General features: G+C 39.0%; 1 protein-coding gene across 3 annotated transcripts in view; it reads left to right on the top strand.

Moving 5' to 3' along the window:
* Dis3l2 (DIS3 like 3'-5' exoribonuclease 2) overlaps positions 1 to 23,540 on the top strand; it is a 330,069-nt gene that overhangs the window by 43,295 nt on the left and 263,234 nt on the right. For all 3 annotated transcript variants that reach the window (XM_040753119.1, XM_040753118.1, XM_040753120.1), the window contains exon 5: positions 5,014 to 5,115. In XM_040753119.1, the coding sequence (XP_040609053.1) occupies positions 5,014 to 5,115 (102 nt within the window). The remainder of the gene's footprint in view (positions 1 to 5,013; positions 5,116 to 23,540) is intronic.

Below are 23,540 nucleotides of genomic sequence, written 5' to 3'. Positions count from 1 at the left end.
TTGGAGTAGTACTGCATTGTTGTTTGGGGGCTCTTTTGGTCAGCTTTGGCTTTCAGAGGCATTGTAGAAAGGGACTGACAAGGACAATAGTAGAATTCAGTAGTGTGGATTTCTGATTAAGTGTAGTTCACATCCATGTCAAGAACATACAGCTATGAACTGCAAAATCCCACAAGTAGACTAGAAATTAGGATGTTGGCGCTTGAATGTAAGACAGAAAAGGGTATGAAAAGAGTTTCTGATCTGATCCTAGGAAATAGAAAGCTTTCTTTATTTATAATATGAAGAGTTGATTAAATATCACCTGTTTGTCACAGCTTCAGAACTCTAAGGTTTTTGGAGAGAAAAAAAGATTTGACTAAATTAGTTAGGTTTATTCTTAATCTAAAATGTTTACTTAATGTTATTTGCCATGTAGGCTAAGACTTTATCATCAGGTATATAAAAGAATATTTTGTGTTGAGGGAACTTGACTTGGATTCATTATAATTTCAATTGATAGAAAGTAAATTTTTGTGTTCTCATGGCAGATCCCAAATGTATGGAATGAGTCACATATGTCTAGATGCTAGTAGCTTGGAATTCTTGGTAAAAGTAAAATATAAAGTAAAAATAAAACCAAATAACTTTTAGTAAAACTAAGATAAATGATAGCATTACAATATCTTTTTATTCTATTTGAGTTGAGATAAAGAAAAGAAATGGAGCAGCTTTTTTGTTTTATATTTTTTGAGACACTTTTTTGTTATATATTTAAATTAGAATCAAGTTTGTTTCCCATGTCAGTCACAGCTCCCTCTCCCTCCCTTCCACACCCACTTCTCCCCACCAGTCCCTCCAGCCCTCCACCCAGCCCCCACTCCGTTCCCCGGGGAGGGTAAGGCCCTCCATGGGGGATCTCTAGAGTCTGTCATTTTGTTCTGGGGAGGGCCTAGACCCTTCCCCAAGAGTCCAGGCTGAGAGAGCATCCCTCATTGTGGGATGGGCGCCCAAAGTCCATTTGTGTGCCAGGAATATGTACTGATCTACTACCCAAGGCCCCATAGATTTCCTAGGTCTCCTCACTGACAACCACATTCAGGGCATCTGGATCAGTCCCATGCTGCCTCTTCAGCCATTAGTTTGGGGTCCAAGAGCTCCCCCTTATTCAGGTCAGTCTTGACCCCTTTGCTCATCACTCCTCCCTCTCGGTCACTGGGTTCCAGGAGTTCAGTTCAGTGTTTAGCTGTGGGTGTCTGCCTCTGCTTCTGTCTGTCACTCAATGGAGGTTCTAGGATGGTATGTAAGATAGTTGTCAAACTCATTATCAGGGAGGGGCATTTAAAGTAGTCTCTCCACTATTGCTTAGTTTGCCAGTTGGTGTCATCCTTGTAGATCTCTGGAGATCTCACTAGTGCCAGATCTCCCCTCAGACCTAGAATGACTCCCTCTACTATGGTATCTCTCATCCTGCTCTCTTCTATTCTTCCCTCAACTCAACCTTCCTGCTCCCCCATGTCCTTCTTTCCCCTCCTCTTCTCCCCTCTCTTTTTCTTGGCTCCCTCTCCCCTCCCACTCTCTGGAGCAGCTTTTTGTTGTTGTTTCTGCCCTGGATTATATTGGTCTAAGAAGCTCTGTAATTAGTATGTGTCTTGTCATGGGAGGCACCCTTTTTCCAGCTGTGGAATTTATTCCTTGTCCAAAAGGATCCATTCCACCAATAGAGGATACTCTTACCATTATGACATTCTTAAATTGTTTGTCCTCATTGTTTTCTTTTGAGTTAGATTTTTCCATATTCCTTTTCTTATTTTATGGGTGTTCATCATTCACTTACTGCCTCCTTGTTCATTTCTCCCTTTTCTCCCTTTTAGGTATTCCTTCTGATTTTCTTTCTAATGGGTAAGGTAAATCTTCTAGCATTCAAGTGAAGAGCTGAGTTCTGTGAAAACTAGTTAGGAGGAATATAGTATTGAACACTTCCTAAATTTAGTAGCTTTAAAATGATAGACTTGGCTGTAGATACAGTCTTCTGAGTGAATCCAAGACTGACTAGAGATAGAATAGCTGGAGGTTGTCTCAGGTTCTACTCATTCCCTCTTTTCTTAGTTCTTTGAGACAGGAATATCACAGAATAGCCAATCTTTAATTTATGAGCTGCCAAGGAATGATTACAGCTGCTTTTAGAGGAGGCATCGCATTGCTGATGTTTTGATACATGAGAATGGGTTAAGATGACCTCTGAACAGCTGTCTTCATTAGAGGGAGGGTCATACGTTCATGGTGCTTTAAATACATCGCAGAATGCAACAATTAATGGTGATGGGTCATACTTGAGTTGTTCACGCTCTGTTTACCAGTCATCTGGGTTTCTCTGAGAATCTCTTCTCAAGGTCAAACTGCTGTAATTCTTTGTGGCTAACACGGTAGCTGTTCTTTAGGGACTAGGGTGGGGTAGGGTCAGATTTGACAGAATGTAGGCCACAGCTGCCAGCCATCACTAGATTGGAAATTGAACAGAAAATCTGTTTTAAAGTATCCCAAATTTGGTTGTAACTAGGTACTATAAAACGTGCTGAGTGGCTAAAACCTCCCTCCCCCCTCCTTACCTTTCCTTCCTCCCTTCCTCTTTATCTCTCCCTTTCCCCTTGAGGTGGGGTTGGTGATTTTGGAATGCAGTTTTAACTAGCTAGAATTTTATAGTACTCAGTTATTTGAATGTTAAATCTTATCAGTATAGAGTGTCTCTATTACAAAAAAAAGTGACTTTCCAGATACTTTTGCTGTAAGCTCCTGTAAGCAAAGCCAACATTTAACTTCTCTTCTTTTTTCTCTGAAAAGGAACACATAAGTATGACTTAGAATAAAGAAGAGTACATGTTTATTGATGAGACATTTTTCTCTCAGCCTCTGACACCCCAAAGCTTGCTTTTCCTTAGCTATTTCCTTCATGTGATTTTGCAGAGCAATCTGTCTTATCCAGCTGCCTCTGGCACCCATTAGGTCTTGAAGTAGATGCCTGGGAAGGGGGTCTTTGAGCACCATATCACTTACAAAGGGTTATTTCTGACTGTGAGGCTGAGAATGTTTACGGTGTCAGTGCTTCATGTTCGTGGTCTAGAGCAGTGTTCTCAGCCCTTTACGGCAGTTCCTCATGTGGTGGTGACCTCCAACCATACAATAATTTTGTTGTTACTTTGTAGCTGTGGTTTTGCTACTGTTGTGAATTATAATGTCAACATCTATATGCAGGCTATCTGATATGTGAACCCTGTGGAGGTTTTGATCACAAGTTGAGACCCACTGGTCTAGAGTTTACTATGCTCTGAAGCCAGGAGTGAGGAGATTTGAAGATGCTTTATGAATCCCAATTGTTTTCATTTTTTAAAGAATTTCATATATGAGTATTGTATTTAAATTATTTCCTCTCCCTCTCATCTAGCTCCTCCTCAGTCTCCTCACTACTCATTAAATTCATAAACATGTTTATGTGTATATATGTGCATATATATACTCACATGTATGTACAAATAATTATATAAATACAACCTAATGAGTTAATTTGGTGTTGCTTATATGTGTATGTGTTTAGTGTGTTGGGTAATCTATTAGGAGTTCCATCGTAGGGGAAGACTGATTCTTCCTCTCTCAGAAGTCATTAATTGCCTTTGGTTCATCATTTAGGGGTGGGGTCTTATGAGATTTCCCTCATCCATGTCTATTGGTCTCATCCTTGTGCAGGTTTTGTTTATGTAACACATTGTTGAGATTTTACTGTGCAGCTTCCTTATCATATATAGAAGAGATGTTATCTTGTAGCAGACATCCTGGTCCTTTGGCTTTTACAGTCTTTCTGTTCCCTCTTCTACCATGTTCCTTGAGCCTTAGGTGTGGCGCTTGTGCCATAGATGTATCTTTTGAGGCTGGACATGCCTTTTGACCAATTGTGAATTTCTGTCATGGTCTCTGCTGTAAAAAGAAGCTTCTGTGATGAGAGGTGAGAGAGAGAACTATACTTCTATGTGGATAGAAGGATAAATATTTAGATTCCAGTTAGAAAATATACTGGTTTAGGAATATAGTAGTAGTAGGCTCTCTTCTAGGGTCCATGGCCTCACCAGCTATCAGTAGTTGGCTAGATTTACAGTATCAGGAATAAATTCCTTTCTATTGAGTGGGCTTTAATTAGATGGCTGTTGGTTACCCCTAAAATATAAGTGTCACTTTCACACCTTTGGTGTTATCTTGCAGTTCTGGTCAATGTTGGGGTTCATTGGCACATGGTTACAGGGGCTACAGTATCAGTTTATCCCTAGCACCTCCTAGTACTATGAAAGCTAGTTCTCATGAAGGAGGCTTCCAGGCCACACCCCTAGCTCCATTCCTCCCAGTCCTGTAACAAACTATATGGTGTCTTCAGCAATAGGGATTGAGCTTCAGTTTCTGGGAGGCAACTTAGAGAAACAGAAATAGCATATGTTCTTTTAAGAGTGTTTTGGACCCCCCCTGACCAACTTGAAAGGAGGTTTCCTGTGCCTGGCACTGGGGTTTGAATGGCCTTATGGAATCATGTTATTTTTATGCTTTCTTAAAATTACACATAAGTGTTTATATATGTATCTGTTAAGTTAACCTCAAGCTCTTGTTCCTTCCTTCTCTGCTTTCTTTGAAGGTTTTCTTTTTCCAATCCAAAGCTAAAAAGAATAACATCATCTTTCTTATTTTAGTAATCAGAATCAACAGTCTTAGGTTTTTTTCTTTATGTGCTTTTCTTTATTTTTGTCTACCTTTAGTGGATTTCTTGAAGTATTTGATGATTTTTGTTTTTAGCACTCTGCTAGTCTGTTCTTAGTTTTGTATTGGCATTTCTTTTTATCAGAAGAGATTTAGTTCTCTTTAGCTTTGTTTGAAGCTATGGAGTAGAGTTATTGTTGATTAGTAGACAGATTTAGAGTCTAAACACTTTAAAGGAAATAAATTTTGGCTCCAGACCTTGGTAAGTTGACTGCTCCTTTATTTCTCCTTCCAACTTAGGATGGTGATCGGGACATTTTTATTGATGGAGTTGTTGCTCGTAATAGAGCCTTAAATGGGGACCTTGTGGTTGTAAAACTGCTTCCTGAAGACCAGTGGAAGGTGAGTTTAAATTTCCTTTTCTAATTATTTTCTTAATAGGTATTGTGCATCCCATGATACACTTATAGGTGTGTGTGTGTGTGTGTGTGTGTGTGTGTTTGTGTGGTGGGTTATAGGTCTCCCTAGGGCCCCAAAGTAAAAGTGTTGCTTTTGAAACATGCTACTGAATGGGATTTGAAGCATCTTGTTACCTCTCCCGTCCAGCTACCTTGTCAGATCCTTGCATGGATTTCTAACATTCTTTTGGATAAGAAAAATGTGTATATAGGGTCTTATCAAGCTTGGAATCACTCCTTAACTTTCCTATACCCTCTGCTGTGAGAGATGGGACAACAAATCCATGGAAATGATGGTATTCTTTCTAGGTTTCTGCTGCCTGTACTGAAACACACAGCAATACATGGAATTAAAGGCATGTGCCAACAGGCCTAGATATAGAGGTCTGGTTTTGTAAATTTTGTGCTGCTGGAGCTAGTTGAGCGGGAAAGAGTTTGATGAGCTAGGTAGCATCCCTGCAGTCATATAATTTAGGTTCACTAACAAAACTTCTGCTTTTCTTTTACAGTTACTATGTAAAATTGGAAAACATTGAGCCAGAAATCGTTCTGACTATTGTTTGAACATTGGGCTTTAGTGGGGATAAGTCGTGTGTTACAGAGAGCCAGTGTGGAGAGAAGTTGACATGTGAAGGTAGAACAGACAGGAATTGAAGGCGGGTTTGAGGAACAAGACAAGGAAAAGAGGGGAGCCACAGACACATGTTAAATTTTGTGTTTAAGCAAATGAGTATGATGTCGTTAGCTGGAATGAGGAAGAGCATGTTTTGCTGTAGAAGTTACTAGTTTTGCCTGATCTTATTAATGTTTTTCTTTTTGGATGCATTATTGAAAAGTGCTTCAGCACCCTAGATGGTCCCACTTACTGGTAAACCCTACTAAACATTTAAAGAAGAAATAGTCCTTGTCTTACCCAAGGAGTGACTCCTTTACCTTAATTCTATGAGGCCACCATTGTGAAATACCAGAGTGGGAAACCACATAAGAGATCTACAGATGAATACCTATTATAAACACAGGTGAGCAAGCATCTAACAAAATGTTAGCAAAGAGACCCTAGGAGCATGTACGTAAGAATAGAACATGAGTATGTGGCTTATCCTAGAAATGCAAAGTTGATTTAATGTTAAAAAGAAATTACTGTAGCTCATCATTTAAAACTAAATTTGATACCATATTTCAATCAAGTATCAGTCAGTAGACATAGAAAACACATTTGATAAAATTCCACAACTGTTTGTGATAAAAATTTGCAGTGAACCAGGAATAGTGGTCATTTCATAACCTGAGAACACAGAGAACATGTAGAAGATGTTAGAACAGTGTCATTCTTAGTGGTGAAAAACTGCCCTCAAAATCAAGGAAGAAACAGGAATGTTCCCATTGTTCTTCTTTCTAGTATGTCAGGACAGAGTCTCACTGTGTAACCTAGACTAGCACTGAACTCAGGACCCTCCTGTCCCAGTCTCCAGTACTAGAATAGTGAGTACTGGGATGTAGGCATCTGCCACCAAGCATGCCTTCCCCATTGTTTCGGAGATTAAAACCAGCACAAAAAAGAACTAGGAAATAAAATGTTTTATTGTCTCACTATGTGATTTTTCTATGTAGAAAGTGCTAATGAGTCTATTGAAAAAGGTACTAGAAAAAATGTTATTAAGGTTGGAGGACAGAAGATTTTATAAAATCATTTGTATTTCTACATACTGGCAATGAAAAACAGGAAATTAAAAAATTTCTGAAAATGCTATTTATAATAGGATAAAAATATGACATAATTAGGGAGAAATGTGACCAAAAATATAAGCAGTGTGCACTAAAACTATAAAACAGTAGTGAAAGAAGTTAAGAACTCAATAAATGGTAAGAAATACCATGTTTATGAAGTAAAAGAGTCAGTATCGCTAAGGTTCCAGTTCTACTCAAATAGATCAAGATCAAACTGGCTCAGGGCACAGCTCCCTCAATATCAGCAGTTTTTCAGACTTGTGTGGAGGAGCCAAACAAAGAACAAAATTGGAGGAAACAGCACCATCTGGTTTTAAGACATTTGTTAAAGCTCCTGTACCCAAGGTAGTTGTACTGTTAGCATTAAGGTGCTGTTTCTCTATGAATTACTAAGGTAATTCAGTGAGAAAAGGAACTTTTTCCAACAAATGTTCTGTGCTAGTTTTATAGACATATAAAAATAAATTAACTTTGCCCTTTAATATATACAGGAATTAGAACAGGCAGAGAAGTACTTTGGGAAGCTGAGGAAGGAGTATTTCAGGTAGGAGGCCTGACTGAACTACATTGTGAGTTCAAGGCCAGCCTGTCACAGGGTGACAATGAAAACACCAAGGGCTAAGGAAAGAGCTCAACTGTAAGGTATGTACCTGTGGCGTGTACCTGTGGTTGACTCTAAGTTCAGTCTGAACCATAGACAAAATAGAGACCAGAAAAATAGAAGGAAACAGTAGCTTGAAGTGAATCAGATCCCAATGTTTGAGTAAAAATACCAATTCTCTAGAAGGAAACTGAGCCAAAAGTTTTAGATCTCCAGATTTTAGATGTCAGAAATATTTCTTAAGTATAATAAAAGAAATTGAAATGTATAAGAAAAAAGTCAATAAATTTGATTTCATCAAAATCATATACTTTGCTCTTCAATAGCCACTGCTTTAAAAATAAGAAAATAGGCCACAGATAAGGGGAACGATTCTAAAACACATCATTTGACTATGAGTTTTTATTTATATATAAAGAAATTAATTCAGTAATAGCCCAATGTAATGCATTAAAATTTGAACAGCTTTATTAGAGATATGGCAAATATGGAAAAGATATTTAACATTAGTTATTAAGGAAATACAAAATAAAATCACAAAATACTACAGATCCAGTACAATAGCTAAAGTTAAAAAGATTGACCATGTGATGGTGTGGGTATTATGTAATTACTACTGTTGATGGGGGAAAAATGGACAATCATTTTGGAAAGGAGATTGGTGGTTTCTTAAAAAGTTCAACACATGACTAACATATGATCCATCCATTCCATTCTTGGTTGTTTACCTTAGTGAAATGAAATTATTGTCCCATTAATTATTTTATGAAAATGTTCAGTATCTGACTGAGTAAACCTATTTTGGTATGTCCATTGAACTGAACAAAATTCAGCAGTGAAAAAAGAAAATAACTGATATGTACCATAAGATAAATATATCTCATAATGATTATGATGAGTGAAAGAAAGTAGGCAAAAAGAATACCCTGTGGTTTGATTTTATAAAAATCTAGAAATACAAAATAATTAATAGTCACAAAAGGTAGACCAGTGGTTGCTTAGGGTGGGAGTAGGAGAGTTGTATATGTTTATTAGTGTTTGTGGGATTGTTGCTATTGCATGCATATTTCAAGACTCATTGTACTTTTAGTAGGTGCAGTTTATTATGTGTTAGCTTTTTCTCAATAACATTGTAAAAAATACTGAAAATAAAGATATCTGCATAAATGAGTTTGGAGTTCCATGAAGAAGTAAAAACTAGACATGTATTTTTGGGAGTCATCAGCATATACATAGTGTTTACAGCAGCATTGGTGGGTATATTATCTAGAGTTACAGCTAAAGGGGAGAACTCTGAATATTAAGTTCTTTGTGAGCTGCCATCTAGAAGTTAGGTGAGGACAATGTAGAGAGGCCCACATCTCTGTTGGATGGGGACAAAACTATGATGGCCAGTTTATACCTGGTGTAGATAAGAGACTGATGCAATCTGAGGATGTAGGGAGCAGATGAACAGTGTAATGGAGTTATCGAATCCAGACTCTTGTGGTCTATGTGACCTGTTCACAGAAGAGGGTGTGCTTTTGATGTGTATGGGTTTTGAGAGAATCTTTTTGCGTAGTCCAGCTTGACTTCAAAGTTGTTATCCTCCTACCTCAACCTTTGGAGTCCTAGGATTATAGACATGTGCTTTTGGATGGACCTTGTTTGCTTCTACCATCTCTCGTGGGTGGCTAGCAGGATGAAGCTTAGTAGAAAAAGTCAACAAGAAAGATGAGAGTATCAGTAGAGTTTGTCCTCAGGGATATAAGGAGCAGCTGAGCACAAAGAGGACAGAACCAGAGATGCTTGATGCAAGGGCCTACCTAGTATAAGCTGAATATGCTTTGGGTTCTTTCACTGTGGGGCAGCTCTGTTTAAAGACAAGACAGCAACAAAACTGAAACCACAGTAGGCTCTTCATGGTCTGAGGTACTCCTCCTGAATCTTCATCAGTCCATATTGTGGAGGGAAATATTCCAGGGATTGAATGAGCTGTGGCACCTTGCAAGTTAAAAGAATAAAAGTCCCTGAACCCTGAGTGCTGGGTGCTAGCTTCATTCATTGAATTAGCAACATAGAAAACCCTCTGACTTACAAGGACCAGAAGACTCTGGAGTCCCCGTAGCTTTGGAGGCTGCCTCTTTTGCCTGGAAGGCAGGATAGGTATCTTGTCAAAAGTAAAGCAGCCACTGTCCTTTGTGGGACTGAACAACTTTAGAAGTTATAGGCAGCTGGGTGGGGGAACTATAAAGTCTCCGCAGTTGATTTAGCATTCAGAAGTCTGGAGAGGAAATGGCACTCAGCAGTTAGCCTTTCAAAGCTGACAACAGTTATTTCTTGGTTTTGAGAAAGATGGATGTCAGAATGGCAGGCCTTAGGCCTGGGCTGATCTTTAGCCTGCAAATTATTTATCTGGAGATTTAGCTAAATAAAAATTTTTATTCAGTAAACCTAGATGGTACCCCACATTGTGCATTTGTAACAAGCTCCCAAATCTACTCAATGGAGCAGGAGGGAAAGTGAAAGAAGCGGATAGGGGGTATTGGTCCTTGAATCTGAGTTCTGTTTGGTGGGAAGATAGTTGAGATGTGTGGATATTAACAGTTATGGCTGGGCCACTGAGTCCCAGGCTAGATCTTACGTCCTCGTCTGATGAATAGAGATTGACAGTGACAGTCATAGGCTTGACTGGCAAGGAGCTTCCCCTTCTTGGAATTGCTGTAAAGGGCAGGTGTAGGGTCATAGGGCTGCCACTGAAGAGAGGTTTTGTTTTTTGTTTTTTCTTTTCTTTCTTGTGAAGCTTTATTCTCTGATTTTTTTTTTTTTTTTTTGGTTTTTATGAGACAGGGTTTCTCTGTATTGTTTTGGAGGCTGTCGGTCCAGCCCAGCCTCAAACTCACAGAGATCCGCTTGCCTCTGCCTCCTGAGTGCTGGGATTAAAAGCGTGCGCCACCACCGCCCAGCTCTGATTTTTAACAAGAGCACATTTTACAAAGTCTTTCCCAATACCATGCGAGAGGCTGTTTTGATAGTACTTGTGCTTCTTGAGCTTTTAGATGATTTGAGATTTGCAGGCCATCCTTGTTGCTTGTTTCGTGTCTGTGGAGCTCCCAAGCATCTTCACAGGCTGCTGAAGATTACTTTGGGTCTTTTCAAATCAGTCCAAGTATTTGAAGGTGGAAGTCTATTTGCTGTGACCTACCTGTGACAGTTGTTGGTGACAGAATCAAGCTAGAGAGAAGAGAATATCCTAACTGTCATCAGAAATCCCAGACATGTATAATACAGACACCTCAAAACATGCTGGCCAGTTGTCTTACAGGTTTGTTAATATAAAAACATGTTGTTAGCAAAGGAATCTCTAGCCAGTGGTATAAGCAAATGTGAATTAATTGGATTCTTTGTCTTTGGTTCTTTATGCTTGTTGTGTTCACTCTCTTGGGTATGCAAACTACAGTGCCTTTAGGGTTTTAGAAAAAAAACAACAGTTCTTTTAGTTATAGGAGTAAATAGTCAATTTATTTCACAGCATGCTTTTTGGCAAAATAGATAGCTATAAAAGTATCAAGCTGTGAGGCAATAATAAAAATAATTTACTCTTATATAACAATTTTAATTTCAGAATTCTTTTACACTTTTGTTGTTTGTATATAATAGATATCTACTGAAGGATGTTTGAGAGACAAATGGTTGTTTCTTTACTTTGCCAGCTGGTAACTAAGATACTGTGAGAGTGTATGGTTTGAACAGTTTTGAGCAGAGCCAGTGCTAGGATCAGGCTCTCTTGAATTTTGTTTAATGCTCTTGTCCCTCAGGTATTCAAAGGTGTGATGGTGGTGGGAACCATGCCTAAGCATTGATCCTGTTTCTTCTTGGAGCTGCATTGGATAACCAGTGACTTCTTCCATTTGTCCTGCCCTGGGCTAGATCCTGGAGATATAAACAGAATAGGTCCCAGGTTTGCCCTTAGGGAGCTCGTGGGCTGTTTGGAAGGGGGATGGAAATAATTATGGTAAGGTTTACAACATGGAAAGAAATACACATCATTATATAAGCAGCAAACACTCTGAGACAGTTGGGTAAGGTAGCATAAAGGTTACATTAGAATTCAGGTTTGAGAGATGAGAGCTTTTATTTTGTTTTATTCCAGGATGAGAATGATTTGTCAGGAGAGGGTTATGAAAACATCAGCTTTCAGAGAAGAACATGTGGGTTGAACTGTGGGCTAAATGCTGAAGTCCCTCTACTGACTCTCCTAGACATGAGGAAGAAGAGGGGGTTCTACTACCCTCCAAGGAAAAACAGTGCCCCTGCCAACCCATGTAGTCCCCAGATACTGCTTTTTCTGTTTGCTAGGGCTGGGGAGATGAATTAACTGGTAACATGCTTGTTTGGATCCTCAGCATTCACAAAAAAGGCCAGGTGCAGTAGTGCACATCTGTAACCCCAATGCTATGGGGGGTGGTGGTGATGGTGTGCTAGCAACAGAGACATAGATGACCAGAGCTTGATGACTAGTCAGTCAGTCTAGCTGAAATGTCAAGTTGCAGCTTCAGCTAGGAAACCTGACTCAAAAAAGTAAGGTGGGGAGCTGGGTGTGGTGGTGCACATCTCTAATCCTAGCACTTGGGAGTCAGAGGCAGGCAGATCTTTGTGAGTTGAAGGCCAGCCTGGCCTACACAGTGAGTTCCAAGAATAGTCAGGGCTTTATAATAGGCAGAAAGGGCTAGAGGAAGACAACTGACCTTTGTCTTCCACATGGGTACCCACTAGCAGCTGCACCCCCACACATGTGCAGAACACACACACACACACACACACACACACACACACACACACACACACCATATACATGCACAAAAGATGAAGGACAAGTCTGTATAATAGTTTGAAGAATGATTTCTTTTAAAGGCAAAAAAGGATGAAAAGAGATGGAAGAATCAAGACACAATCAAGAAAATAGCAAACAGATGTGTGTGTGTGTGTGTGTGTGTGTGTGTGCGTGAGAGAGGGAGAGGGAGAGAGAGAGAGGAGAGATGAGGGAGGGAGGGAGGGAGGGAGGGAGAGTGCATGTGTGTTGTAGGTGGTGTGGGTGTGAGAGAAAGGGTGTGTTTGGAAAAAGAGAGAGAGAGGTATAATGTGTGCTTGTGTGTGTGTGAGAGAAAAAGGTGTGTGTGTGTGTGTGTGTGTGTGTGTGTGTGTGTGTGTGAGTGAGTGAGATGGAGTATATGAAGGTCAGTAGACAACCTCAGGTGCTGGTTCTGCCTTTCTGCCTAGTTGAGGCAGGGTCTCTTCACCACTTAGGGAATCTCTTGGTTGACTCCCACCTGCCCTTAGCAACTCCATGGAATTATAGATGCTTGCACTACTGAGACCAGCTTTTTAATTTTATTTACTTTAGTAATATGGCTTCTGGGGATTCAAACTCAGGTTGTCAGGTTTGCACAGTAAGCACTTTTACCCACTGAGCCATTTCCCTGCTCTTCTATTTTTTTTTCTATTACTTTCCTTCTACTGTACTCCAGTGTAGTATATGACAAGGAAACTTATTTAAACTTTTTGGCTAACTGATGAGTCTCAACTCTTATGCTTGCTGTAGTATCTCATCATTCTTTAATGTGATGTTATTTCTAGCTCAGTTTTATGAGTGAGAAAAATGGGGCTTAAACATTTTAATATAATTAATATTAATATAATTAAGGCATAATAGTTGGATTCAGATTTATGTTTCCTGATTTTATCATCTTATTGATATATGTTAATCCAGGAATATCAATGGAGTTATTTGCTCTGTATATGAATATTGTCTGGTATCATAGAATTATCATGAATTTAGCAAATAACAGTACTTTTTAGCATTAGATAACATCTTATGTTGCCATTATGATTAATGAAGATGACTTTATCAGTTAGAATGTCTGAATCCCAGTGTTAGTATCAGAAACTAGTTTAGGAAACATTACTTAGAATGCTAGTGGCTGTGTTCCAGGCATGGCAGCTTCTCTGGGTGTTGTGGAGGCAGGTGTTGGTAATGGGCTTCAGAGCCTTAACAGGTGCTTGACCAAGAGATCTGGCTGACTGTAAAGTCTAATCTAAGAGCTACAGTGCACGAGTCAGGGCAGGATCAAAGGGTGATAAGACCTAGATGCTATTCAGGCTCAGTGGCAACAGATTTCAAGTGACACAACACAGATATTCAAAGGGTAAACAGACAATTGTCATGTAGGAATTAATAGATTCCACTAGATTTCCAGACATGTGGCAGTTACTATAGAGTCTTAATGGCAATCACCAGACTTGGAGCCACAGGGAGTCACACACAGGGAACATGGTACAAAGCAGCATTCTGGGCTTTTAGGTTATAGCAAAAAGAGGCTTGGGGGCACAAGATTCATCTCTGGTCTCTTGGTTCTGAGGAATGGGTTGAAAAGGAAGTCTTTCCATGGGCTTGATTGGGAACTCAGATGAGATATAGCCATACTAATCAGCTCAGAGAAAGGTAGAGTAAAGGAGGCTGACAAAATCATATTAAAATTAGGCTCAGTTAGATAAAACAGTGTGAAACAGAACTTGACTAGTGAATGAGAGATGTCAAGCAAAGTTTTTAACTCACTGGGGCTTAGCCTGTGTATTCTTTTAACTGAATGCTAAAAAGTATGAGAAGGCAATCTGGGGTCTACTTGATACATTGATACCTACTGGAAACCTTGTGCTAGGGATCCATTCACTTAGTTATTATGAATCATCCCATGTATTGTTGACACCTTACATTGGTGTGAGAGGAAATCTAGTTGAGTCTAGATCTCTCTCTCAAGATAATATTGGGTCACTCAGCTTACAGTGCAATAAAGTATATATAGTATATATTCCAGATAGCTATGAACAGTTATAGACATTCTCCAGCATGTGTATTATGTGCTTCCTAAACAAGCTTACTTTGTACAGGAGTAGTGATGCTTAAGCAGTGAGAGCTCAGATGAATGGTTTTTTGTTGTTGTTGTTGTTTGTTTGTTTTGAAAAGATTGGCTCAGAAGCAGCTTGAGTTTGAAAGTATAAGGGAAGTGCTGATAGGAGTACTGCTCTTCTTCTAAATTAAACAAATACAAAAATCAAAGTGTTCGTTTAATCCCTGATTTTCAGTGGCTGTTCCAAACCTTCTCAGGGTCACAAGACATTGGCCTAGTACAGTTAATTGTTTCCTTTGACAATCAACATTTACTCCAAGTGATTGTTTGAAAGTTTTGTCTTCCAAGTTCTTCTTTAAATATGCACCCATCATGGTAGATTATATTTAATCCAATCTCTTACATAACCACTATCGTTTTGGATTGTTGTCAATTCCAATGGAATTAGAACTTCTTAGAACTGTTTGCTTTCTTGGCCTGTATGGCAGTCCCAGAAAGGACTTGGAAGGTACTTAATGATGGAGGGAAGGGCTGGGAGCCTCCACCCAGAGTTTTATAGTGGATAAGGTGTATCTACTACCATGATCAGGTTTTCCTGAGATTCTTATGTACACAGACCTACTTTTAACAGTCATCTTTTCTGCCCCAGTGTTGCCAACTCTGGGCTCAAATACTTCAGGTTCTTGCCTGTTTTAAACATGTCTTCAGATCTCTGTAATTCAGGTTGAAATGTCTGAAATAAAGACTGTATCATTTAAGGATAGAGTAGCTTATTTGTGCTGGGAAACTCCCAATTAATATTTTAGGATTGTATGTTAGAAACCAATTTCATTCCTCCTTAATTCCATGGAGGTGGTTTGATGAAATTCATATTCATTGCAGTGAATGAGTTAATGTAGACAAGATACAGCAAAAATGGCATGTAAGTGCTCCAGAAGTGTAAGATAATAATCACTGTTATTCCTAGAAATGGAAACTGTAAAGCTCTTCTTTGACCAGGATCAAATGTTCTATTTCTAGCTCTTCAGTTTGCTACGGATAACATTTGTGCACAGAAGATGTAAAATATTGGTGTCTTTGAATATCTGAATGCTAACTAGTTTATGTGATAGGTGAGTTTATACTGTGGGATAGTGTGGTTTATATTTTATACATGCTCCTTGTCCAGGAAGATCCTCCAGTATTACTGCTTTGCCTTACCTTTACTTCAAAGTTTAGGCTGGATGGAACTGTTGCCATGTATTTTTCTTGCCATGTGTTCCTGTGGCAGAAGGAAACCAATGAGTTACCTGGCTTTAACCTACCAGTAGAGGACCAAGAGGTGCAGTCCTCCCAAAGGTGTGTGATCAGAGGTAGCAGGATCTATTTCCCAAATGGCATTTGTGGTTGTCATACTGGATTAATTATACTCATTATATGTTGCTTGCTGGGTAGCCATTTGAAAAATATATGCCAGTGCTTGTGGGATGAGCTTCTACAGCACTTACTGCAAACTCATCCCAATTAATGAAAACAGAATTCAGAAGTAGCTGAAAATGATCCAGATGGTCTTCAAGGTCACCCTTGGTTATATAATCTTGCTGTAAAGTACATTCTGTGATGCAAAGTAATTTTGTTGTTTTTCAAATTAAGTTAATAGTGCAATGGTATAGTTTTTGTAAGTGGGACGTTATAATTTAAAGAAATATATTGGGATTTATTTGTAGAGCAGAAGAGCTTATCACTAAGGGTGGTATTATGATACTTCTGCCTGTTACTACTATTGTTCAGATTTTCATTTTTTTATTTTAAGAAGCCAATAGGTCTATTGGATCCCATATCCAGTAATAATTTAGGACATGTATGGTATGGTCTTTGAATTTAGGTAATACATACCAGGCAGAAAGTCTTTGTACAAAGGGCCATTGAGAAAATGATAGTAGAATTGGAGAGCCACATATATTATAATGCTTTGAACTAAAATGCAAGAAAAGAGACGAGGCTGGTAGATTAAAAATTGGGCATGGTCTCAAATCACGAAATGTCTTGCTGCATAAGAAAGTTCTAATAGTAACATATAAGCACTGGAAAGCCATAGAAGATTTTTCTGGAGAGGTGACAGTCATAGTTGCATACTAAAATATTCTGGTTGGTAGGGTGGATGACCTAAAGGGAAGGAAAAAAAGTGGGAAATTGATAGGAAAATTTGTTCAGAGAGCCTTGAGGAGAGATAATAAGCCACAGTGGCATTGAGGAATTCAAAGAGGACCTGAATTTAGACTTAAGTAACTTGGTGATTGGATGTAGTGAGGTAGAAGACAGAAACTAGGATAAGACCTATACTTTGAACTTAGATAATTGAGGACACAGCAGCATCATTTGCTATGGTAGGATCTAGAAAAGCGATCAGTCTCAGAGGCCAGGGTAGGGAGAGTTCATTTGGCTTTGAGTTTGACATGCACAGGAACATGTAAAGTTGTAAAGCTAGGGGGGAGTTTTTTCTTAGGATTTAGAGCTAAAGTGTGAGATCTTGACTAGAGGTAGATGTTTGATTGACCTCAGTGGCACTTAACTAAATGGAGATTTTTATAGATAGATAAAAGAAGGATGGAACCAGAGGAGCACTGAAGCAAATTGTATCTACACATCCAGTGAAGGAGAGTGAAAGATGGGACCAGAGACACATAGATAGAGCACACCAGAGAATGTGGCACTGGGAATGAAGACCAGCAACATCTGAAGGAGGATAGTCCTGTAGCTCACAGATGCAGAAAATCTTCCTGGGAAGTTAGTTTGGCTTAATATGGAACATCTATGATATTGACTATTGGAGCAGTTTTGGTGGAGTGAGAAGGCAGGAACCAAAGCACCTTGAGTCAAGGAGTTCATGGGAAGACCCAGAAAGACCTGTGATCTCAGAATAAGGGACACACAGATGCTGGGTGCTGTTACTTAAACTTGAGTTGAGTGTAGTGTATTAAGTTGAGATTCCCAGCCTATGTGAAAATATATGATTTCTATTAAATTACTTATAATTTAATTAGAAAAATCTTAATAGAGTTCCAAAATTAGAGTTTGTGAGCAGAGAGCACTGAAAATAGACTAATAGTGCTAGTGGCTAGTGAGAGAGTAGGTGACTCTATACACACGACAAAAGGCAGACACAGGGACAAGCCAGAGAAAGCCAAAAAAGGTTTCAGAAGTAAATGCATCCAGAGCAGTTGGCCAGGATAAAGGTCATATCTCAATGAACGATTTTGGGGAGCATAGGAACTTTGTGCAGGAGGAGTTGACAAACTTCTGAAAAAGGTTGGCTCACAAACATTTTAGACAATGGGTCATCGAGATCTATCACAGCTTCTTTGCTGCTCTTATTCCCTAAAAACAGTGAAAGACAATATGTAAACAAATAAGCACAGCTGTGTTTCAGCAAAGCTCTATAGAAATTACAGGATTTGGGCTATCACCTGTTTGCGAGCCTCTGTTCCAGAGGTTGTAATTATACCTCATGAAAGAGCTTGCTTCTGCCCTGTAAAAAGAACCTGGTGAGCCTGGATATAGGTATCTTTTTATCTCTATAAAGTGTGTAGACTATGCTAGAAAATGTCTGTCACCTTTGAATCTGTTCCCAAATCCACTAATTTAGTTCTTGAGTCTTTAGATTTTAAATCAGAAAATGTTAAAGACTTTCTGTTTCTATAGATTCTTAGGCATATAGTTGGCTGGGTTCAGTATTTTCTCTCTAATAATGCGAGAATATTGAGTTTAAAGTATATTAAAAATTCTGGGGACCGAGGAAATATTTATAGCTCAATTGATAGAGTTCTTGTCTAGAGTGTACAGGGACATGGTTTGATCCCTAACCCCATATAAAACTGGCTTATAATCTCAGAACTGAGGATGAAAAGGTAGGAGGATCAGAAGTTCAAAGTCATTCTTGGCTACATAGCAAGTTCAATGCTAGCCTGAGCTACAAGACCAAAAAGAAAAAAAAAAAAAAAAGAAAAAAAAAAGAAAAAAAATTCTGGATATATTTACTACATCTTTATATCCTTTAAAAACATTTTGTTATTTTATTTATTTGTCCACTTATTTATTTATTTATTTATTTATCTATTTATTCACTTATTTGTGTGGGTGTATGTATGTATACACATGAGTGCACATTCCATGTTCTTCCCTTTCATCTTGTGGGATGCAGAGATTGAAATGGAATTAGGTCTCTGAGCGGTACTGATGGCCCATTTTAGGTTCTTTTTGATGAGGCTAAAATGGATCTTGCAGATGAAGTTCTCAGTTATGTGTTTTGGATTAGAGATCGCATTGTCCACCTTAAGTCTCTGACATGGCTCTCTTTAGTACAACTCAGCCGGGCTTCTCATTCTGTTTCTCTTCCACTAACCTTTGGCTCTTCTTTCATGCGTAGGGCCTTTTTTGTCATTAATGTTAGCAGTGGCAATTTGGATTGATCTTTGCAATGCTCATAAAAAGGACTTGGCTCTTTTTGATCTTAATTTGAAACAGGTCTCACATAACCCAGGCTGGCCTTGAACTCACTATGTAGCTGAGTCTTGCCTTGTACTCCTGATCTTTACATATCTACTTTCCATGTCCTTGGATCACTGGCATTTGCCATCATGTCTGTTTCCCCTACATCCTTTTAAAGCTAAATAGGGACTGATTTGTGTCTCTAGACAAAGTGTCATAGTATAGGATGTCCTAGAAGATAATAGTCATCAACTAGAGGTCAGTGCTTGAGACAAGTGACAAAATACAATCCTACAAATATGACGTGAGTACAGTCAGGAATAAAGGAGATGTCTTAGAGGTTGGTACAGAGAAAGGAGAATGACAGATATCAGAGGCTTGGAATATATGTTGTCATCGGGGGGAGTGTGGTGAAAATCATACTAAATGGACTTTGCCAGTGGACTTATGTTGAGAACTTACAGTGAACCAGACGTTGTGGGTGATCTTAGAAATATGGTCATGAATGTCAGCGTAGAACATTAGAAAATGACTTGTTAGGAGCAAGGATGCTATTTGAATAGTGTTATTCTTGATACAAAGTAAGGAAGTGATTTTTTAGACATAATGGATGCTTTGGTGTAATAGGACTAATTCCCCTGAGTAACTCGGCTTGAGGAAGTTGGTCCAATGGGGCAATGCAGGGCCAAGGAATGCTTTTTGGGATTTTGGGAGGAAATAAAGACTGATGAGAAAATTAAGTATGGAGTGGATAAAGGACCAGAAGACTTGATATAAAATGAGCTGAAGCTGCTTTAGATTCAGGAGTTTTCATCCAGCCAGATGATTTACATGGGGAAGAGTAATAGTTGCAGATACATCATCAGCTGTGTTGGACTCTTTCTCCTCAGACACTGGCAAAGGCAGATTGTGGACCTGAAAACCCAGTGTTTTAGTATATTTTGGGTTGCTGTAACAAGATATCTGGAAACATTTCTAAAGAACAGAAACATTCTCTCGCAGTGTAGAGGTTGAAAGCACAGACAGGTTCAGTTGTGTGGCAAGGGAGTATTTTCTGTTCCAGAGTGACCTTTTGTTTCTGCCTTTGAATTCACTTCCTGATTTGAGCCTCACAGTCATCCTTACACTTTGTCACTTGACTTAGGCATTGGCCTTTACATGATTATTGAAGGCAGAAAGGATGACAGGCAGAGAGGGTACTGCCCTGTAAGAGGAGGCAGGGCCCTCATGACCTGATCACTGTAAAGCCTTACCTCCTAATGCCATCACTCTGTCACTGTCTGAGTGTTGAAGAGGGTGTGTTAATACTGCAGCATCCACTAATGGTTCCAGGAAAAGAAATAACCCTGTACCAGAGTTGTAACAGTGTCCAGCTCATCTCTTCATCTGTGAACACATTGTGCAGTGGGGAAGTGGAGTCTCTTGACTGTAGCACGGGGTAAGATCTGGTTGTATTTGGAAAATGAGGGGTTGAGCTTTGGCAGCCTGAATATATTGACTTTAGGCTTTCTGTTACTCCTCTCTAATATGGACTTGGTGTTAGGTGTGGTATTCACTTTGGTTCATCTGAAGGCTGGCAGCTCCAAGTGTGGTCCTTGTGCCTGCAGCACCACACACTCCCAAGCTCTGTTCTCAAAACCCAGTGGATAAGAATCTGCATTTACTAACAGCCCTGTATGATCTGTGTGAACATTGCTATTTAAGAAGTACTTACATAGATGATTAAGTAAAACAGAATGAAATACTACTTTTATTTTTTATTTCCTTAAAATAGTATGTTCAAGGCACATCTGTGCTGTAGCACATCAGCATTTTGTCCTGTTTGATTAACCATGTTACATTGAATGGCTGTATCACGTTTTATCTTCTCACCAGTTGATATACATTCGTGTAGTATTGTGATACTTCTTTACCTTTAAAATAAAGAATTAAAGAAAGGAGACAGACAGACAGACAGACAGACAGACACACACACACACACACACACACACACACTATTTTAGCTGGAGGAGAGCCTTCTGAGGATTGAAGTGGTTTCCCTGCGTAGGTCTAAGTACTCCCTTTAGGCTGTACTCTACCCCTCCCTCTCTTCTCTATTTAGCTGCAGCAAATGAAGGAGAGATGTATTATTCTTACAGTTATAGTCAGAAAAATATGTTTATTGACAAAAGATTAGGTTGATCTGTCATGGTTTGTTTTTTATTCCAAGAAGACTTCTGTAACCTTTCTCCATTTTTCAGAGACCTTTTAAGTTCAAGTGGTTATGTCATTTTTCTTAATAGTCTTCAGTTTCACTCATTTTTTCCTGAAGAATTACCTCTTACCCTGTGTCTATTATGATACATGTTTTCTATTTTCTTCCCATTAATTGAGACCATGTTTTAGTTCTTTTCAGTGTCTTTTGCAATCTTTTTTTTTTTCTTTTTTCGAGACAGGGTTTCTCTGTATTGTTTTGGAGGCTATCAGTCCAGCCCAGCCTCGAACTCACAGAGATCCGCCTGCCTCTGCCTCCCGAGTGCTGGGATTAAAGGCGTGCGCCACCACCGCCCGGCTGTCTTTTGCAATCTTACTGAAAATAAACTTTAAAAAAATTGATCACTTTTTCGTAGTGTAAGCCAAAACACCATGAGAACAACTTAAAGGAGGGAAAATTGCTCTGGGAACATGGTTTCAGAGGGTTCAGATCATGGCTTTGGTGGGTTCAGTCCACGGTTTCAGAGGGTTCAGCTCATAGGTTTAGAGAGTTCAGGTCATGGCTTTTTTAGAGGGTTCAGTCCACGGTTTCAGAGGGTTCAGCTCATAGGTTTAGAGAGTTCAGGTCATGGCTTTTTAGAGGGTTCAGTCCACGGTTTCAGAGGGTTCAGCTCATAGGTTTAGAGAGTTCAGATCATGGCTTTTTAGAGGGTTCAGTCCACGGTTTCAGAGGGTTCAGCTCATAGGTTTAGAGAGTTCAGATCATGGCTTTTTAGAGGGTTCAGTCCACGGTTTCAGAGGGTTCAGCTCATAGGTTTAGAGAGTTCAGATCATGGCTTTTTAGAGGGTTCAGTCAACAGTTTCAGAAAGCTCAGTGCAGGGTTGCTTGGCCCCATATACACAATGTCTTGGCAGTGTGTGGAGGAGGCTGTTGACTTCATGGCAGACAGGAAGCAAAGGACAAGCTCTGGATTAGGTACAACTTTCAAAGGCATGCCCTATTGACTGTCTCCAGCGAGGGACCAGGCTTTTGATGTATGAGCTTATAGGCCACCTTTCCTAATCAGACAGTAATAGTTATTTTTGTATCTTGAAGTAGTTGGCAGTCTGAAATCCCTCCAATACCTTGAGCATCATATCTTTCCATTTCCCCATGGTACTGCAGTGACATAATTAGGAAGAACTGAAAAGAGGAGATAACTTCTTTTTCTTTATCTGAAAAGGCAAAAACTTAGAAGGTATCAATTTAGAAGGCATTATAAAACTATTTAAATTAATATATTTAAAGTTTAGACTTCATTTTTAAGTGAACTAGGTACCTACACTGTCAAAGAGTATTTATAATTGGAGTTCATTTTTGCATTGGGCTGTTTTCTTACCATTTAGTTTTTTAAGATCTTCATATATTCTAGTTACTAATTCTCTGTAAGATGTATACCCAGCAAAGATTTTTTCCCCCATTTTACAGGCTGCCTTTTCATTTTATTGACTGTTTTCTTTGATGTACAGAAACCTTTTAGTTCATGAGATCCTGTTTGTTGATTATTGGCTTTATTTCCTAACAGGGAGCCTATTCAGAAAGTCTTTACTTATTCCTATATCCTGATGTACATGCTTTATTTTTTTCTCTAGCAATTTCAGAGTTTCAGTTTCTATGTTGAGGACTTAAATCCATTTGGAGTTGATGTTTGCATATGGTGAGAGAGAAGGATCTATCTAGGTTCTTTCTTCATATAGACATTGAGTTTTACTAGTACCATTTATTGAAGATGTTGTCTTTTCTGTAACGAGTAGTTTTGGCATCTTTATCAGAAATAAGATGACTATAGCAGTGTGGCCTATCTGTACCCTCAGTTCCATTGATCTGTGTGTCTAGTTTTGTGCCAGAACTATTTCTTTCTTCCCATAACTATGGCTTTGTAGTATAACTTGAAATCAGGGATGGTGGTATCTCAAGCAGCATTCCTTTGCCCTGTGTTTCTATGTACATTTTAAGATTTTTTCCATGTTTCTCAGAGGGATGTACTGGTCTTTTGATTGAGATTGCATTGAATCTGTAGATTGCTTTTGGTAGGATGAACACTTTTATAAAATAATCCTATTAATCCATGAGCATAGAAAGTCTTTCCATTTTTCTTCAATTTTATTCATTTGTATTTTAAGTTTTTCATTATAGAGATTTTTCACATTTTTTGGTGGGGTTATTCCTCTCTCTCTGTCTCTCTCTCTCTCTGTCTCTCTCTCTCTCTGTCTCTCTCTCTCTCTCTCTCTCTCTCTCTCTCTCTCTCTCTCTCTGTGTGTGTGTGTGTGTGTGTGTGTGTGTGTGTGTGTGTGTGTGTGTGTGAATTTTGAGACAATTGTGAATGGGGTTGATGCCTTCATTCTTCCTCAGTAACCTTGTCCTTAGTATATAAGAAGGTCACTAGTTTTTGTATGCTACTTAATGCATCCTGATTCTTCAATGAAAGTGTTTATCAGTTCTAGGATTTTTTA

This window comes from Mesocricetus auratus, unplaced genomic scaffold (genome assembly GCF_017639785.1).
Source record: "Mesocricetus auratus isolate SY011 unplaced genomic scaffold, BCM_Maur_2.0 Super-Scaffold_100010, whole genome shotgun sequence".
Classification (NCBI taxonomy): Eukaryota; Metazoa; Chordata; class Mammalia; order Rodentia; family Cricetidae; genus Mesocricetus; species Mesocricetus auratus.
This window is presented reverse-complemented; position numbering and strand designations above follow the sequence as displayed.